At 29.3% G+C, this 15,908-nt stretch overlaps 1 protein-coding gene across 3 annotated transcripts; it reads right to left on the reverse strand.

Annotated features, from left to right (window-relative positions):
* Positions 1 to 3,731: 3,731 nt before the first annotated feature.
* On the reverse strand, positions 3,732 to 14,783 carry LOC120070355 (putative leucine-rich repeat receptor-like protein kinase At2g19210). 3 transcript variants are annotated; one of them, XM_039022291.2, is made up of 13 exons: positions 14,527 to 14,783; positions 13,229 to 13,769; positions 11,381 to 11,862; positions 11,148 to 11,286; positions 10,804 to 10,875; positions 10,634 to 10,705; positions 10,445 to 10,525; positions 9,173 to 9,330; positions 8,848 to 9,056; positions 5,523 to 5,649; positions 5,152 to 5,214; positions 4,854 to 5,049; positions 3,732 to 4,337 (listed from the first exon to the last, which is right to left on the reverse strand). In XM_039022291.2, exons 1-13 carry the CDS (start codon positions 14,648 to 14,650, stop codon positions 3,935 to 3,937), a joined length of 2,667 nt encoding a protein of 888 aa, XP_038878219.2. In that variant the 5' UTR covers positions 14,651 to 14,783; the 3' UTR covers positions 3,732 to 3,934. The 3 variants fall into 3 exon arrangements, with proteins under 3 accessions (XP_038878219.2, XP_038878220.1, XP_038878218.2); XM_039022292.2 differs by having other exon boundaries at positions 13,229 to 13,785; positions 14,527 to 14,778; XM_039022290.2 differs by having other exon boundaries at positions 13,229 to 13,775; positions 14,527 to 14,740.
* Between the last annotated feature and the right edge of the window lie 1,125 nt (positions 14,784 to 15,908).

Raw genomic sequence — 15,908 nt, forward strand, 5'->3', positions numbered from 1 at the left:
TAATCTTCACTCTCCATAGTTCAAAGTCTGTCTTACTATCGAATTTCTCAATTTCATATCTGGTAGTTGCCATTCTTGATCTTCATGATTCACTAATCTGCTTCGAAATATGCAAGATTTCAAATCTTGGATCTATCTTGAATTGTTCACCGAGCATTGATACTACTTGTTGTCCCAGATGACTATGATCTTCACTTTCACAATCATTAATTATTTATAATTAATGGTTAAGAACAATTCAAGAGTCAGGGGAGGATGTATGCACAAGGTTTGAAACTCTTCTGTCTTTTACCAGATGGCAGCTTAATCATGTAGACGAAGCTCCAAAAACTAAACGATGGAATGAAGCGCTAGACGATCGTGTAGACGACAGTTGAAGAGCTAAACGATCGTATAGACGATTGGAAGCGTAGCTAAACGATCGAGTACATAATGCGATAGCAACTACACGATCGTGTAAACGATACTTCAGTACATGCTAAACGATCTTAGAGTTAGAAAGAAAGAACACAGGAGTTTAAGTGGTTCAGCCAAAGGCCTACGTCCATTGTGCAAATCGAGAGGGTCTATTTTATTACTTCTTTTTCAAAGTTATTATAGAATGAATGCCTTGCTCTCTCTCGTCTTCTCACTATGTGATTCTTACATTCATTTTTCTTTATATATACAGGTGAATGGTCAACGATGAAGCTCTGGTGGTTACAACACATAACAGAAAGATGTCGACAATAGTTCAACTGCCTGCATTCTTGTTTTTCTTGTCTTCGAGTCTTTCTGTAACAAATTCTTAGGGTTAACTTGCAATATATGGCATGAAATTATTCGTTAATCTATGGGAAGTGATAGGTTAGTTAGGGTTGCATTTTTGTTGTCTATAATGAAGTGTATTACCCTATCAACCTAGAGAAAACCATATTGAATGTTTAGATAGACGATGGAAATTAAATGTTCATCCTAGTGTAAGCCCTGAAGCGTAATGCAGTAGTTAAATATGTTTAGTATGGATCCATCTAGCATGTTTAGCTAATTAGGTAATTAGGACCATTGATTGGTCTGTCAATCGATTGGGCTAGGCATAGTTAAGAAGCTAAAATCACATTTAGACAATTTAATGATGAAAGTTACATTGAGCAATTTCAATTCCCTTAAGTTAGGTTGTTTAATTTAATTGCATTTCTATCCTTTATTTTTTTGCATTTTATTTTTTTTATTGGAACATTTAATCCAATAAAAAGAAAGTTTGTAAAAGGTGAAGCTTGTTGTTTAGTAAAAGAAAGTTTGTATGTTATTTTCTTTTTAAGGAGGATTACTCCTCTTTCTTGGGGTTATGATTAACCTAGGGCGGCTATGACACCCGTAGTTTCCCTTTGAGTTAAAGTGCTTCGAGGATGAGTAAGCTTCAACACCTTGTTAGGAGACGTTGCTCGTAGTTGGATGTCTTTCACATAACCCATGTGGACAAGCAAAAATGAAGGTGATGTGTCTAGATAAGGGTTCCTCTTTTGTGTAAAGTTAGAAAATGAGAAAGAGACGGAAAAAAAAGTTTGGCTCCCTTAAGTGTGTCATTGCATTGTTGAGTCTAAGAAGCTTAGCTCTTGAACCTTTGAGCCAGAGTAGGAGAAAAATAAATTGAAAGCCTTATAAAACTATTCCAGGCTTCGCGGGCTTAATTAGTAGGGATTTGGATTCACTTCTGCACGAATAGGTTTAGAATCATTTTTAAAATGTACTTCATTGATTGATTGTGATCAAATTTCATTTTTCATTGCAAAATTTATCCTTATAGACTATTGAGACTAGAGTAATGACCTTTGTGATTAAGCAAACATATTTTTATGTAAATATGTGATTCTACCTTACTCGAGGACGACCAAGAATTAAGTTGAGTGTGTTTAATAACACAAAAAATGTGACATTTTCCTCTTCTTAATTCTAGGTCATTAGTATGTTTAATGTATTTATTTAATGATTTTATAGGTATCGAATATATTGGAGGTAGAATCAGTCGTTACGAACTATTCGGGGTTAATTTGTAGTAATTAGAAGCTAATTTAAGCATCTGAGATTCAAGAGGATGTGAAATTACAAAAATACCCCTGGATGGAGCATTGCAACGCTACAAGATAGTAGCCTCCATAATGCTGAAAAACAGGGTAGCATTGCAACGGTCTGAATTTTCATAGAGGCACGCGCGAGGCAATGCTGCGATTGGTGTATAAAATATTTCTTCTTCGTTTTAGGGCAGAAGATAAAAAAAATAATCGACCTTTCAATCGGCTCCTATGCTGATTTTCTCCTTTTCTCACCTTTCCACTTGTATTTTTCTTCATTTTTCTCCTATTTTTCTTCCTTTTTCTCCCCATCTCATGTAATTTGTGAAAACATTGCCTAGTTCTCCTCTTCTTCATCTCCATAAGAAGGTAAGACCTAGCTCTCTAGTTTAGGGATTTGGAATAATGTAATTTTTGGGAGTTTTGTTTGAGTGTAATTTCTATATTCTTGTCTATGGGTTTTAATCTGAATTTTGTGTTTATGAATTGCATAATTTTATTATTGATTAACAACCAATAATTTGTTGTGTAATTTAAATGCTTAGAGATAGCTTATAATATATGACATATAATTATTGGTCAATCTCAAAGGAAGTAATATGTTAGTTAAGCTTGCAATTCATTATCTAAAATGAATAGTATTGCTCTCATCAACTTAGAGAGAAACCACATTGAATGTTTGATTAGACGGTGGAAATTAAACATTCATCCTAGCATAAGCCCTAGAACTTAATGCGGTTGGTTAATCATATTTAATATGGATTCATTTGAGCATGTTTAGCTAATTAGGTAATTAGGACCGTTGGTTGGATGTCTAATCAATTAGGCTAGGCATAGTTAAGAAACTAAAATTATATTAAGCAATTTGACGATCAAGTTGCATTGGTCCATTCCATTTTCCTAAGCTAGAATGTCGTAATTAATTGCATTTCTATCTTTCAGTTTCATTTCATTTTATTTTTTTTATGCATTTTCTATTCCAATCCACACCAACCCCTGCCCCCCCCCCCCCCCCCCCCCCCTCTCTCTTATTTTACCATTTTAACTAAAAATGTGCTTCGAGGAACTAATCTTCTATGCTTCCCTGATGTTCGACCCCGGACTTGCGGCTTGTACTACCAGTTAGTATAAGTAATTCGTTCGGTGATATACAAATTTTATTTGACTAGCAAGGGTTTATGGGTAATGATAAACTTCGAGCTTATCAATTATATAACCCAATAACAAGAATACACACTTTTGAAAGATTTATAGTAAAATTAGGTTAAAAAATATTTTAGTCAATGTACTTTCAAACTTGTAACAATTTAGCATCGGAACTTTAATAAATAATAATTTAATCTCTATATTTTTTTAAAAAAATCTATTTAAGTTCACTATATATTTTGTCATCACTATTAAAATGAATTTTAAAATTTCATTTCATAATTGTTTTTAACGAATTAATAGACATAAATGCCAAAGACACAAGTGAGTATATAGTAAAAAAAATCAAGATTAAAAGTGCAAATTTGAAAATCTCAAGATCAATTTGAAATTACAAAACTCAATTCTCAACGGTAAAAAATTGTAACATTTTAAAACCTTAAGGACTATAAATTGAAACCAAACTCAAACCTTAAAAATTAAAAGTGTAATATCATGAAATTTAGAGGCCAAATGAAAAACTAAATCTAAAACTTACAAACCAAAAATATATTTTTACAAAATTTATAAGTGAATTTTCAGCTCAAATCGTAAGTTACCGTAATATCTTTTTCTTAAAAAAGAAAAAAGAAAAACGTAGTAAACAAAATACATAGTGGTTCTTAAAAATGAAAAAGTAAAATACACATATATTATAACTTAACTAGGCTTGCTGTTGAAGTACAAAAGATGTTCTATTATCTAGCCAAGGGACCAGGTAGAGCACTACATTGTGCGACACTCGTTTGAGATTCATGATGGCGCTTATGATCACGAGTTGATTCCATGGCCAAGCATTCCTTCAAATCTACCACAACTTGACTCATATTTGGCCTATCTTTAGATTTGGAAGATACACAAGACATTGCTACATCAACAGCTTTCCAAACCGAGTTTACGTCGAAATCTTCTCCCATTTCTGGGTCGATAATCGATCGAATATCACCTTGAGAAATCAACATGTTGACCCAATTATAGATGTGAGTTACATTATTGTCTTGACCTCTCATCAAAGCTGGTTTTCCTGTAAAGATCTCTAGAAGAATCACTCCAAATCCAAAAACATCACTTTTCTCGTTTAATTGGGATGTAGTATAGTATCTGCAAGCAAGAATAAAGAAATTAACATACATAGTAAGAAGAACAAAAAACTTGGGTGCAGTTTTTCTATCTTTTGTGTAATCATGTGCAATCCAAATAGCACCCAATTAAAGTATGTGACAAAAGAAAATTTAAAAATTAATTTTTTTAATTTTATTTTTACTGCAAAGAAAAAGGGAGCATCTCATTAGCTAACCATTGCCCAAATAAGAAAAGTACATTTTCATCCAAATATAGTGCAATATAATGTAGAGGTCTCACTTGCTTTAATCTTAGATTCTCAATCAATTAAATTAAACTTTTTCCTTTATTTAAAAAAAAAATAATTCAATTCTTTTAAAACTTACCGGATTATCCGAGTTATCAATTTTGAATGAAAAGTGGAGAACAAACATGTGTGTGACAATAATCACTCGAAAAGATGTGTCCCGGTTCGAAATCTCAATTTTCATTGCAAGTCACGACCACATCTAACTAAATCTCAAATTTCATCAAATTTGAATGTAAATTACTTACTCTGGATCAATGTAACCAAAAGTTCCAACCACATTTGTGGCATTCACATGAGAGGCACCATTTTCTGTAAGGAAAGCTTTTGATAACCCAAAATCTGAAACTTTTGCCCTAAAATCTTCGTCCAATAATATGTTCGTAGATTTTACATCTCGATGTATTATTGCTGGTTTGATACCGTAGTGAAGGTACTCCAATCCTACAAATTATATATAAATCAAAAAAGAATATATAAGGAAATTGAAAATAGAGAAAGGAGTATAAATTTTTTTAAAGATAAAAATATAGTATAATTATAAACCATGAGCTGAATCCACTGCTATACGAAGTCTATCTTCCCAATCCAAAACTTTTGCTTTTCCACCTACATCCATATCAAAACAAAAGGCGTGCTAAATCACCAATTGACCCAAAAATTTAAGTAGATTGATAAAAATAAATTTAATATTATATTAGTTAAACCTTCTACTTTAATAACATGTTAAATCACATATTGGTCATCCAAAAACTTAATCTGATAGGTGAAGATAAATTTAATATCATATCAACACTTTAATCAAAGGTATGTAAGTATAGAAGCATCTTTATTATATTAATCATGAATTCTTAGTAAGTTGATTAATTAATATAAAGAAAAATATTCATCACAAGAATGATGGATGGATGCTATACTTGAAATAAAAGATCCCAAGTTTCCTCTTGCCATGTATTCATAGATGAGTCCTTTATAGGTTGGTTCATCACAATATCCAACAAGGCCAGTCAAGTTTCTGTGATGAACCCTTAGGAGAAGGTCAACCTGCAGAGAATTTAAATTTTGACCCTTAAAGTTACCAAACAAGATTATGTTAAAATAATATATTTTTTGTTTATGGTTTGAAGAAAAAATAAAAAACATGAAAGAGACATTTGGGCTTCGTTGATAACTATTTAGGCTTGTATGGTAATAATTTAGGTTAGTTGCATAAATAAAATTCAAACCCAAAATAATAGAATACGTAGTACAAGGATAAAATAATTGCATATATAGATAAAAAAATGGTATGACTAAAAAACTCATGCTTAGCCACCATTTTGTTCGCTTCTTCCCGATTTTCTCAAATTAAAAGTTATCACTGATAGCAGCTATCAGTGATGTCACTGATAGCTGCTATTGCTGATAGCTTCTATCAATTACTATCGATGATAGTTGCTATCAACGATAACTTTTAATTTGAGAAAAAATAATATAATATTGAAGTATTAGCTTTTTAATTTGCTATCATTTATTAGTAGTTATCATTGATTCACTTTCATCAATTAGAATCAACGTTGAAATATTACTACTTAAGGCTATTAGTGGCTATTAATGATAGATTTATAAATAGTGATCAACTTTGAAAGAAGACCAACAACTTTGATTACCATAGTAGTTATCACTAATAATTTTTTATCATGACTATCACTGATAGACTTTCATCAATTAGAATCAACCTTGAAATATTAACACTTAAGGCTATCAATGATAGACTTCTATAATTGGTTATCACCTTTGAAGGAAACTCGATATATAGATATCACCTAAGTTTTATCACCGATAACACTAACATCACTCATATTGTGGTTATCAGCGATAGTTTATTTCACTGATAACATCACTAATAAGATGCTATCAATGAACTCACTGATATCATGCTATCAGTGATAGTTTTCTATCATCGATAACATACTATCAGTGGTAGCTTCTATCATCGATAATGTGCTAATGGGTAGCTTCTATCATCGATAACATGTTATTAGTATTAGCTTCTATCACTGGTAACATGCTATTAGTAGTAGCTTCTATCAACCATAGCCACTGAACACCTTTTTGCCCTTTCTTATCCTTCTCAGACATTTATAAGTCCCTTTTCTTTTCGATGATAGCTTCTATCACTCATAAACATGCTATTAGTGATAACTTCTAGGCATTCAACTTACATTTTAATTCGAGATTCAACTTTATTAATTAAATTCACTAAGTTGGCCATCAATGATAGATTTCTATAAGTGACTATTAACTACGAAAATATAATCAAAGATTAAGCTATCAATGATAGAAAATATTAGTGACTATCACTAATAGACTTTCATTTGCTATTTATATTTATTATTTGTTATAATAATCAAACTTGATGATTGACTTGTTGGTGTTAAGTCACTTATGAATTGAGTACTTTCAAGTCCTACGTACGAAATTTAGCCTCATAATTCTTGTGAAAAAAAGGGGAAGAAGAAAAAATTCAAATAAAGGAAAGAAAAAATTTTAAAATAAGAGAAAGAGAAGAGGCAAAAACTAAAAAAAGAAAAAAAAAAGGAAGTAAAAACCAGACAAATGAAATAAAAACTACAAAAAGAAAAAGAAAGGGAAGAAGCAAAAAAATCGGAGAAAGAAAATAAAATAAAATCATAAAAAAAGATAATGGAAGATGTAAAAATCGGAGAAAAGGAAGAAAATAAAAATAAACAAAGGAATAAGCAAGAACTGAAGAAAGAAAATAAAAATAATAAAAAAAGAATAAGCAAAAATCGAAGAAAGAAAAAAAAAGGAAAAAAGAAAGAAATGAAAGAAAATAGAAAATAAAGGAAAGAAAAGAAAGGGAAAAAGAAGGAAATGAAAGAAAATAAAAAATAAAAAGAAGCAAAAATCGGATAAATGAAAGAATAAAATAAAATAAAAAGAAAGAAGCAAAAATCGAAGAAGAGAAATAAAATAAAAAGACTAAAAAAAAGTATACAACAAGATAAAACAAGAGAGGGCGAAATTGGAAATTAAAAAAAAAATTCAAAGATTGACTAATCAACTCATCTATATTTGCAAATATTTTAAATATATAATATATTTTTAGATTTTTTCTCTTATTCTACTATGTATTAAATATCCGAATAATTTTGTTTTTAATTTTTTTTAAATTAAGTATATAAATACTACATCCGGCTATTGATTTCTTTTTTTTTTTTTTTTTTAATTATCTACTTTTTAGGAGTATTTTCAAAAATCAAACCAAGTTTTGGAAACTAAAAAAAATATAATTTTAAAAAACTTGTTTTTATCTATCAATTTTGACTAAGAATTCAAGTATTTGGTGAGGAAAGATAAAAACCATAATATAAAAGTTGTAAAAATATCAGCATAATTGTCAATAATCAAATGGTGGTCAAATGGGGTCGTAGTTTTCATAAGCTCGGTTTTAGAACATGACTAGAAAAACAATCGTTTTGTTTAATACAGGCGAAACCATAAATAGGAAATGAGAGGGAAAAAAATTATAAATTTAAGAAAACAGGACCACAAGCCTTGGTTGATATCAAATGTTTTTTAATTGTTTCCTGCTTTAAAAATTAAGCTTGCAATTATCTCTTCTACCTATAGTTTTCTTGCTTTATTATCAACTTTTTAAACATGTTTTCAATAACCAAGCCAAAATTTGAAAACTAGCCAAAGTACTTTTTGAAAACTTGATTTTGTTTCTAAGCTTTGGCTAAGAATTCAAACGTGCTTTTAAAAAATCTAAAGAAATGGTGAGAAACAAACATAAATTTCTAAAATGAAAAACTAAAATTAATGGTTATCATAAAGTGTATTAATTTTTTGTTTTTGGTTTTTGAAAATTGTGCTTGTTTTCTCATAATTTCTTCATCATGTTTTTAACATTCTAGAGTAAACATTTGAATTTTTAGCCAAATTCTAAAATAATTTTTTTTTTTTAATTTTCAAAACTTTGCTTAGATTTTTGAACATTCCTCAAAAGTAGACCACAAAACAAAAAAATCAATAGAAAAATAGTGCTTATAAGTATAATATTTTTAAAAACTAAACGGTTAACAAACAAGACCTTGATTTTTGTTGTTTCCAAAACTCTTCTATAATTTTTGAAATATTTCTAGAAAACGAGAAACAAGAAATGAAATCCATATAAAAAACTACAGAAAACTTGAAACAGAAACGTTATCGTACAAATCATAAAAGTTTGCATACCTCTGCTTGAAATTGATCATACCCTTGAACTGATTGAGGTGAAAGCATCTTAACAGCTACTTCAGTGTCACCACTTTGACCATAATAAACTTTTCCAAAGCCACCCACTCCAAGCATTCGTTCCAAATTGTTTGTAATTCTCAAGATATCAGCATAAGAATATGATCTTTTAATTGAGCCCAATTGTTTTTTTTCTCCCAACACAACACCTAATAAGGGAATGATTATTCATATATATAAAGAACACAACTCATTTTCAATTTTTTTAATTTCCAATAAAATTATTTTGAAATCAAATCATGCCTTTTAATTTTAATAATCTTACCTTGTTTTCTCTTAATCCAGAAGATAACACCTGAAATTATGAACAAAAGAAGAACAAATCCACCAATCACGGATGCTACTAAAGGTACAACTATGTTGCTTTCTCCCTTCTTTTCACTTGGAGATGTATTGATGAACAGGTTTGGATTTTCGCCATAGCTATGATCCAAAAGAAATTTATTTTAATGATAATTAAGTATTTAATTAACTGTTAATTAAAGTTTAAAGACTAAATTATTACAACTTTAAAAATAAATAAGAACTAAATTATTAAGTTTAGAAATTAACGACTCTTAAATAGACCGTATTTCTATATATGTTTTCAGATTTAGTGAAAGTTGAATCAATATGTGTATGATAAGTAAATTGAATTTTATTTTATTTTTTCATAAATTATTTTCAGATTCTTCTTAGGACAAATTTTGAAAACGAACATGTTTATGTTTTCAATATATTCAGTTTTTTTAATTTAAAATTTTAAAATATAGAATCATATTTTTAAAAAATGTTCATAAATATAGTATTTTTTATAAAATAAACAATTATTTGCTAAATACTAATCTAGAAGGCTCAAGTTTAATTCCCTCCCCTACATGTTGGAAAAAACTAAATTTAGGACATGTTTGAAATGATTCGGAAGAATAAACATTCTTTAAAAATTCTTTCATTTAAATACTTTTGATATAAACTCTTTAAAATAAAAACACACATGTGTTTGATAATTCTTTCTCAAAAAAGTATTTTTATACCGAAGTTTATATATGTTTAGTTTGTTCTATACTAAAAGTGTTTTTATTAATATCGATTGCTGGAAATGATGACAAGAGTTTCTCATATTATAGAGAGATTACCTATTAAACACTCTAAATTCATTTTTCTAAAAGTTAGTTTCAAGTATTTATCCTAAACCAACTTCTTTTATAAACCCATTTTTTCAAAATCCATTTTAAGTAGTTGTCAAACACTTGAAATTATTTTAGAACGACTTGTTTTTTAAATTATCACTTAAAAAGGTATTTCAAATATATCTTTATTTTTATTAATTTTTAAATCTACCACCAGACATACATTTCAAAACATGAAATACAACTTTAGAATTCTTGTTTTCTAATTTTCTATCCAAGAGAAGTTTATATAATTCTTACTCCAATTAAAAAAGTTTTAAGATGAAAAGTGTTTTTCAACTATAAAATAATCAGTTTATTATTATTATTATTTAAAAAGAAAATTAGAAGTAGAAATTAAAAGAAGAAAGAAGAAATTGATTTCATACCTTAAGGATAAAGAACCATCATTGGACTTCTCAATGAGTTGGGAAGGAATACGTCCTGAAAGGTTGTTTCTTTCTAAATTTCTGCATAAAAAGATATCCAAACTGTGAGTACAATTATTATACAAAAGGAACTGAAAAAAATAAAAAAGAAAAAAAACCGAGTTCAAGTGTTATACATAATTCACTTACAGGACTCTCAATGATGGCAATTGAGTGAGAAATTCAGGCACTTCTCCATTCAAGCTATTATTTGATAAATCCCTAAGACCCAAAAAAAAAAAAAAAAAAAGAAAGAAAAATTAGTGCCTTTATTACTGGCTGTGAGAAATTTATAAATTATATAATAATTAGATACTTACAAAGTCTCTAGCAATTTAAGACTTGCTAATTCTTTAGATATTTCCCCTGTGAGTCCACTGGAGGATAGATCCCTGATTGCAAGTTCAGCCATTTTCAGCGAAAAAAAAAGAACCATACAGAAATTGAGGCCATTATATATCATGACGGACCATCTTCATAGGATTTATAATCCTGCAGGTGTTTTTCTTAATAAATAAATGTGGCAAGTTTAGACTTTTATTTTATATGTGTAATAATATAAATTCTAGGCACTAAAAGAAAAAAAAAACTACAAGTAGGTAAAACAGAGGATTTCTAAAACAGAGCCCCAAAAGGTTGAATAGGAACAAATTGAGAACCTTACAAGAGTGTGATTCTGGGAGGCTGAGAATCCACAAAGCTACAATTGACACCTTGCCATATAAACTCTCTAGGAACACAAGGATCTCCTTCCCAATTTCTTCCAACTTCATACATTGCCTTAATATCCAAAATGCCCTCAACTGAAACATTAAAACATCATATTATTAGAAAATAGAAAAAAGAAAAAAGAAGAAAAAAAAAAAAAAAAGGAAAAATTATTGACTTTTCACTCACCATCTTGCTCATCTGTGGGTGATTGAGGGAAATCAATGACCCTATAAATTTCAATGGCATTGAGGAGAGGGGGATGAGTGGAATTAGGGGTTCTAACGAGGGCAAAATCGTAAGTTCCACCTGTTATGGGTGTGGTACTATAAGAGACATATCCTTGTAAGTAAGGTAAGGAAATTTGTCCTTTGGTCCAAGGATTGCCATTGAGCAATATATCGAACACTCTCGACTCGTTTGGTTGAAGCTTCTGGATCTCGGAGAAAAACATGATGACGTAAAATTTGGCCGTTTCGTCTGACGAAACCCAACTGAATTCCATGGGAGCGGTGGCATTTATGGGCGTCGCAGCCGAGGTCATCACTGGCTGAGGGGGCATGAAGGACTCAGGGTCGTTGGTGTCTATGGGCTCGGTTGTTGTTAATATAGTCCATGCTGGGAGTTGAACCATCGCATACCATATTCGATCATAAATGTCGTCTTTGTACCTTCAAAAATTTTAAAAAAACAAACAAACAAAACAAAGTTAATATAATGTTACCGTTTCTTTTAGAACAGTTTTTTTATTGTACTTCTTTCTCAACCTGGGCGTGTTAATCCAGGCAAGTCCCAATTTTAGGTTTAATTGAATTGAGTGGATAAATTTCTAAGTCAATTTGACATTTGATTCAATCCAAATTTATAAGGGTTCGGTTTGTTTGCCCAATTAAATTGGTTGAGTGACTTATTTTTTTAAAAACAAAGGAAAAAAAAAATCTAGTTGGTCCAAAAGACTAGTATAACTTGATATGACCCAACACAAGTCCTTCCCTTCTTTCTTGATATAATATTTTTTTAGTCCTTAGGTTTTGACTATAGTTTTTATTTGATCCCTAGGTTTTAAAATATTATACATTTAGTTCTTAAGTTTTGAGTTTTGTTTTAATTTAGTCTTTAAGTTTCAAAATGTTACGATTTTATCTTTGAGATTTGAGTTTTGTTTTAATTTGGTCTATGGATTTCAAAATTTTACATTTTTAATCTCAATTTTTTATTACATACTTACTTTCAATCATTGACGTCGATTTCTATTAATTAATTAAAAATAATTAGAAGTGAAATTTTAAATTTAATTTTAAAAGTGATAAAAATATTGAAACTCAATTAATTATAATTATTTTAACGATTTTGAATTTATTAACATAAATTAATTTCAAAAGACGAAAAATGAGTATTTAGTAAAAAAAAATTGAGGTTAAAAATATAAATCTTGAGACATAGAGACCAAATTGAAGCAAAAAAATCAAATGTAAGGGTAAAATTGTAGCATTTTGAAACCTAGGGACTAAATTAAAACCAAACTCAAAACTTAAGAACTAAATGGGTAATATTTTGAAACTTAGAGATTAAATAGTAACTAGATCCAAAAAAAATATTTTTCCCATTCATTTTTTTACCGACCCAAAGTCTTGTACCCCTAATCAATGCTTCATCTCGATTTTATTGGTTGAACAAAAAAAAAAATCTGTAATATATCAACAAATTTAATAAAAATGTAAGTTTTACTCTTAAAATGTTTTATTTTTAGTTTAGTAGGTACTCATTTACAAAATTTGTGAAAATACTATTTCGGTTCTTTGGTCCGAACTTTCTTTTGATAAACTAATTATCTTGAAATGAATTCACTTCAACTCATAGGAAAAAGAAAACGAAAATTGAAAAATACTGACCAAACATTTAGTAGGATATAGACATAGATTTCACCATAAATATTTCATCCAATTATTTGATGTTAAGTAATAATTTTGAATAATTAACCAAAATTTGAAACTAAAAATATGGAGTAAGCGAAGAAGAAGAAATTATATAGCGGACCTGTAAGAAAGGTTTGTAGCAGAGCCCACATCAAGGCGTAAGAAAGTGGCAAGCGATTCCGATCTAGTTTCATAAAGGAAGTTTGGCAAAGGCCTGAGCTCCAAAGCCGAAATGAACGGCGTTCCGGCGCCGGTGTTGATGAGACAAAGTTCTACCCAATTCGACGAAACAATATGCATAATCTCCAAATGCTCGGTGGTGTTCATGGCGTCCAGCTTTACAGAAGTCCAAAAGTTGGGTCCAAAGTAAAGATCGAAGCCAGGAATCTTTTTCTGACTGTCGTAGTCGCCGTACAGAAAACTTGCTCGTATCAAATACTTGGTGCCGGATTTCACTCTCACTTTGTAGCAGTTTCTCACCCCCTCCGGAAAGCTTCTTAAACTCCATAGTTGTTGTTTGAGTGTGCTTCTTACGTATACTGATGATATGTTGTGGATTGTTCCACTGTTTATGAACGCTGCGTCCGAGTCGTAGTTTATGTTTGTGTTCGGCTCTATATAACTGCTGTTCGGAGGAATTCCACAGTCTAAACTGATGAAACCTGAAACTACGACCATCTTTTTTGGTAACAATTTCGTATTTAGTTTTTTTTCTTCCAAAAAAGTTATGTTTCTAATTTCCTCACCTCAATTTCTTTAAACTACTTTTAAAATAAACCTTCAAATTCTTAATCAAATTGAAAAAAAAAAGTACTTTTAAAATTTGATAGATAACATATTTAATGCACATGACAACTAAATAACAGTCAAACTAGTTGCACTCTTACTAGATGCATACAATTATATTAAGTAAACTAAAATAGTGCACATATAACTCAAACAAGTAAAACCTCAAGCTCGTTTCAAAAAGTCAATAACTAGTTGAGACATATTTACAAAGTGTTATTATAAATGCGATTATTTACTTTACATTAGTTGCAAACATATTATGACGATCATCAAAATATGATACAATAACCACTTCGGGTAGAATAACAGGTTCGAACTATTGAGATTTGATAAAAAAAAAAAAAAAATTATATTTGCTCCCGTTTTAAATCAAAATCAAAAGAAAGAAAAAGAAGGGACGATTATGTTTTAAAAGATAAAATAAAAAATAATTATCAAAACATAGGTGGCATATAACTCGATTAAAGAGTTACTTAACAAATTTAAATCTAACTTATAAATTTAACTTGCCAATAGAATGTGTCGCTACCCATCCATTTTGAAGTTCATGAAAGGATATGGTTGAATAGATTTGTTATAATCAAGAACGAAATGTGTATAGAACTTGAGGAATATAAATGAAGGCTTTACCTGAAGGATTCTGGCCGGAAATGGAATGAAAGAAAACTGAGACAGAGAGAAGAAGAAGGAGGAATTCGATGACAGTGGCGGCCATGGTCGACGAGCCAATGAAGCAATGTGTGAAAATTAGCATTTATCTTTCTCTTAGCTTGCCCATAGGCCATAGCCAAACCCACCATATGATTTCTTTCTTCATTTTAAATTGTGTGATTGTTGACTTTGGGGCGATATTTAGACCACACACTTCTTAAAATAGTAGGACTTTTTAATAAAAATATCAAGATAAAAAAAATTGATATAAATATTATTTTGGTTCATATATTTTCTACTAGTCATTCTAGTTTCTATATTTTTAATTTTGATTTATTTTGGTCTTTATACCTTGAAAAATAATCATTTTAGTCGTTTCATTTTCATTTTTATTTCATTTTAAGGGACCAAATGATTACTTTTTCAAAATACAAAGACCATAGTGAATCTCAAAGTTGAAATTATAGAATTAGAATAAGCATTTTAAAAGTATGTGGATCAAAATGAATCAAATTTGAAATTATAGGGATCAAGATGAACATTTTAAAAGTATAAAAACCAAATAATCAACCAAATCTAAAAGCACGTATCACAGTTCTTAAAACTCTTAATTTCGTATCTTATAAATCTAATAATCTAATCAATGAATTTTTCTTTGGAGTGTAAAGACCTAAGAAACACAAATTATGAAAATTTAACAATAATGTAATATAATTTAATAATGAATTTTTCTTTGAAGTGTAATGAGCCAACGACGTTCTACATTGACTTTGCTTATCGCGTTGGAAGTCTTCGCCAGAAATATCCATAAGAGATTAAAAAAAAAGTTTAAAAAAAATTTTCAAAAAAATTATTTTTATTTAAATATTTTTTTACGAAAATGGATCAAAATATATTTTAAAAACTATTATGAGTAGTTGTCAAACATTCTAATTTCTTCTAAAATGATTTATTTTTTAAATTAAACACTTGAAAATGTATTTTAAACACACCCAACCTATATATAAAAATTTCAAAGTTTGATGATTAGTAAAATGTGATCAAATACGAACTTATTTATCCAAAACTTCAATAACATTTTGGGTGGATTTCAAAAAATTAAAATAAATAAATAAATAAAATTTCTGGTTAATTTGGGTATGACATTAGAACAATAGTCGAATTGTAATATGATATATTAATATTTGACCTTAATATCTCAAAAGTATTCATTTTTACAATCAACTTAGGAATTCTTAAGACCATGTTTAGTAACTATTTTGTTTTTTTAAAATAAAACCTATTTTCTTCTTCTTTTTTAATATGGGTTGCATCATTCTTAAATGCAAAAGTTGAATTCTAAGTTAAATTCAAAAATAAAT

The sequence above is a fragment of the Benincasa hispida genome, chromosome 1, assembly GCF_027475165.1.
Source record: "Benincasa hispida cultivar pf3 chromosome 1, pf3_genome.v1.1, whole genome shotgun sequence".
Lineage (NCBI taxonomy): Eukaryota > Viridiplantae > Streptophyta > Magnoliopsida > Cucurbitales > Cucurbitaceae > Benincasa > Benincasa hispida.

Bases quoted from the DNA above. Each gene is read 5' to 3' on its own strand.
- LOC120070355 (XM_039022290.2), bottom strand. From the start codon at position 14,650: ATGCTAATTTTCACACATTGCTTCATTGGCTCGTCGACCATGGCCGCC. The intron at 9,331-10,444 runs GTATGAAATCAA...TTTGGATCATAG, and splicing joins GATGGTTCTTTATCCTTAAG to CTATGGCGAAAATCCAAACC. The intron at 4,338-4,853 runs GTAAGTAATTTA...TCTTGCTTGCAG, and splicing joins TTTGGTTACATTGATCCAGA to ATACTATACTACATCCCAAT.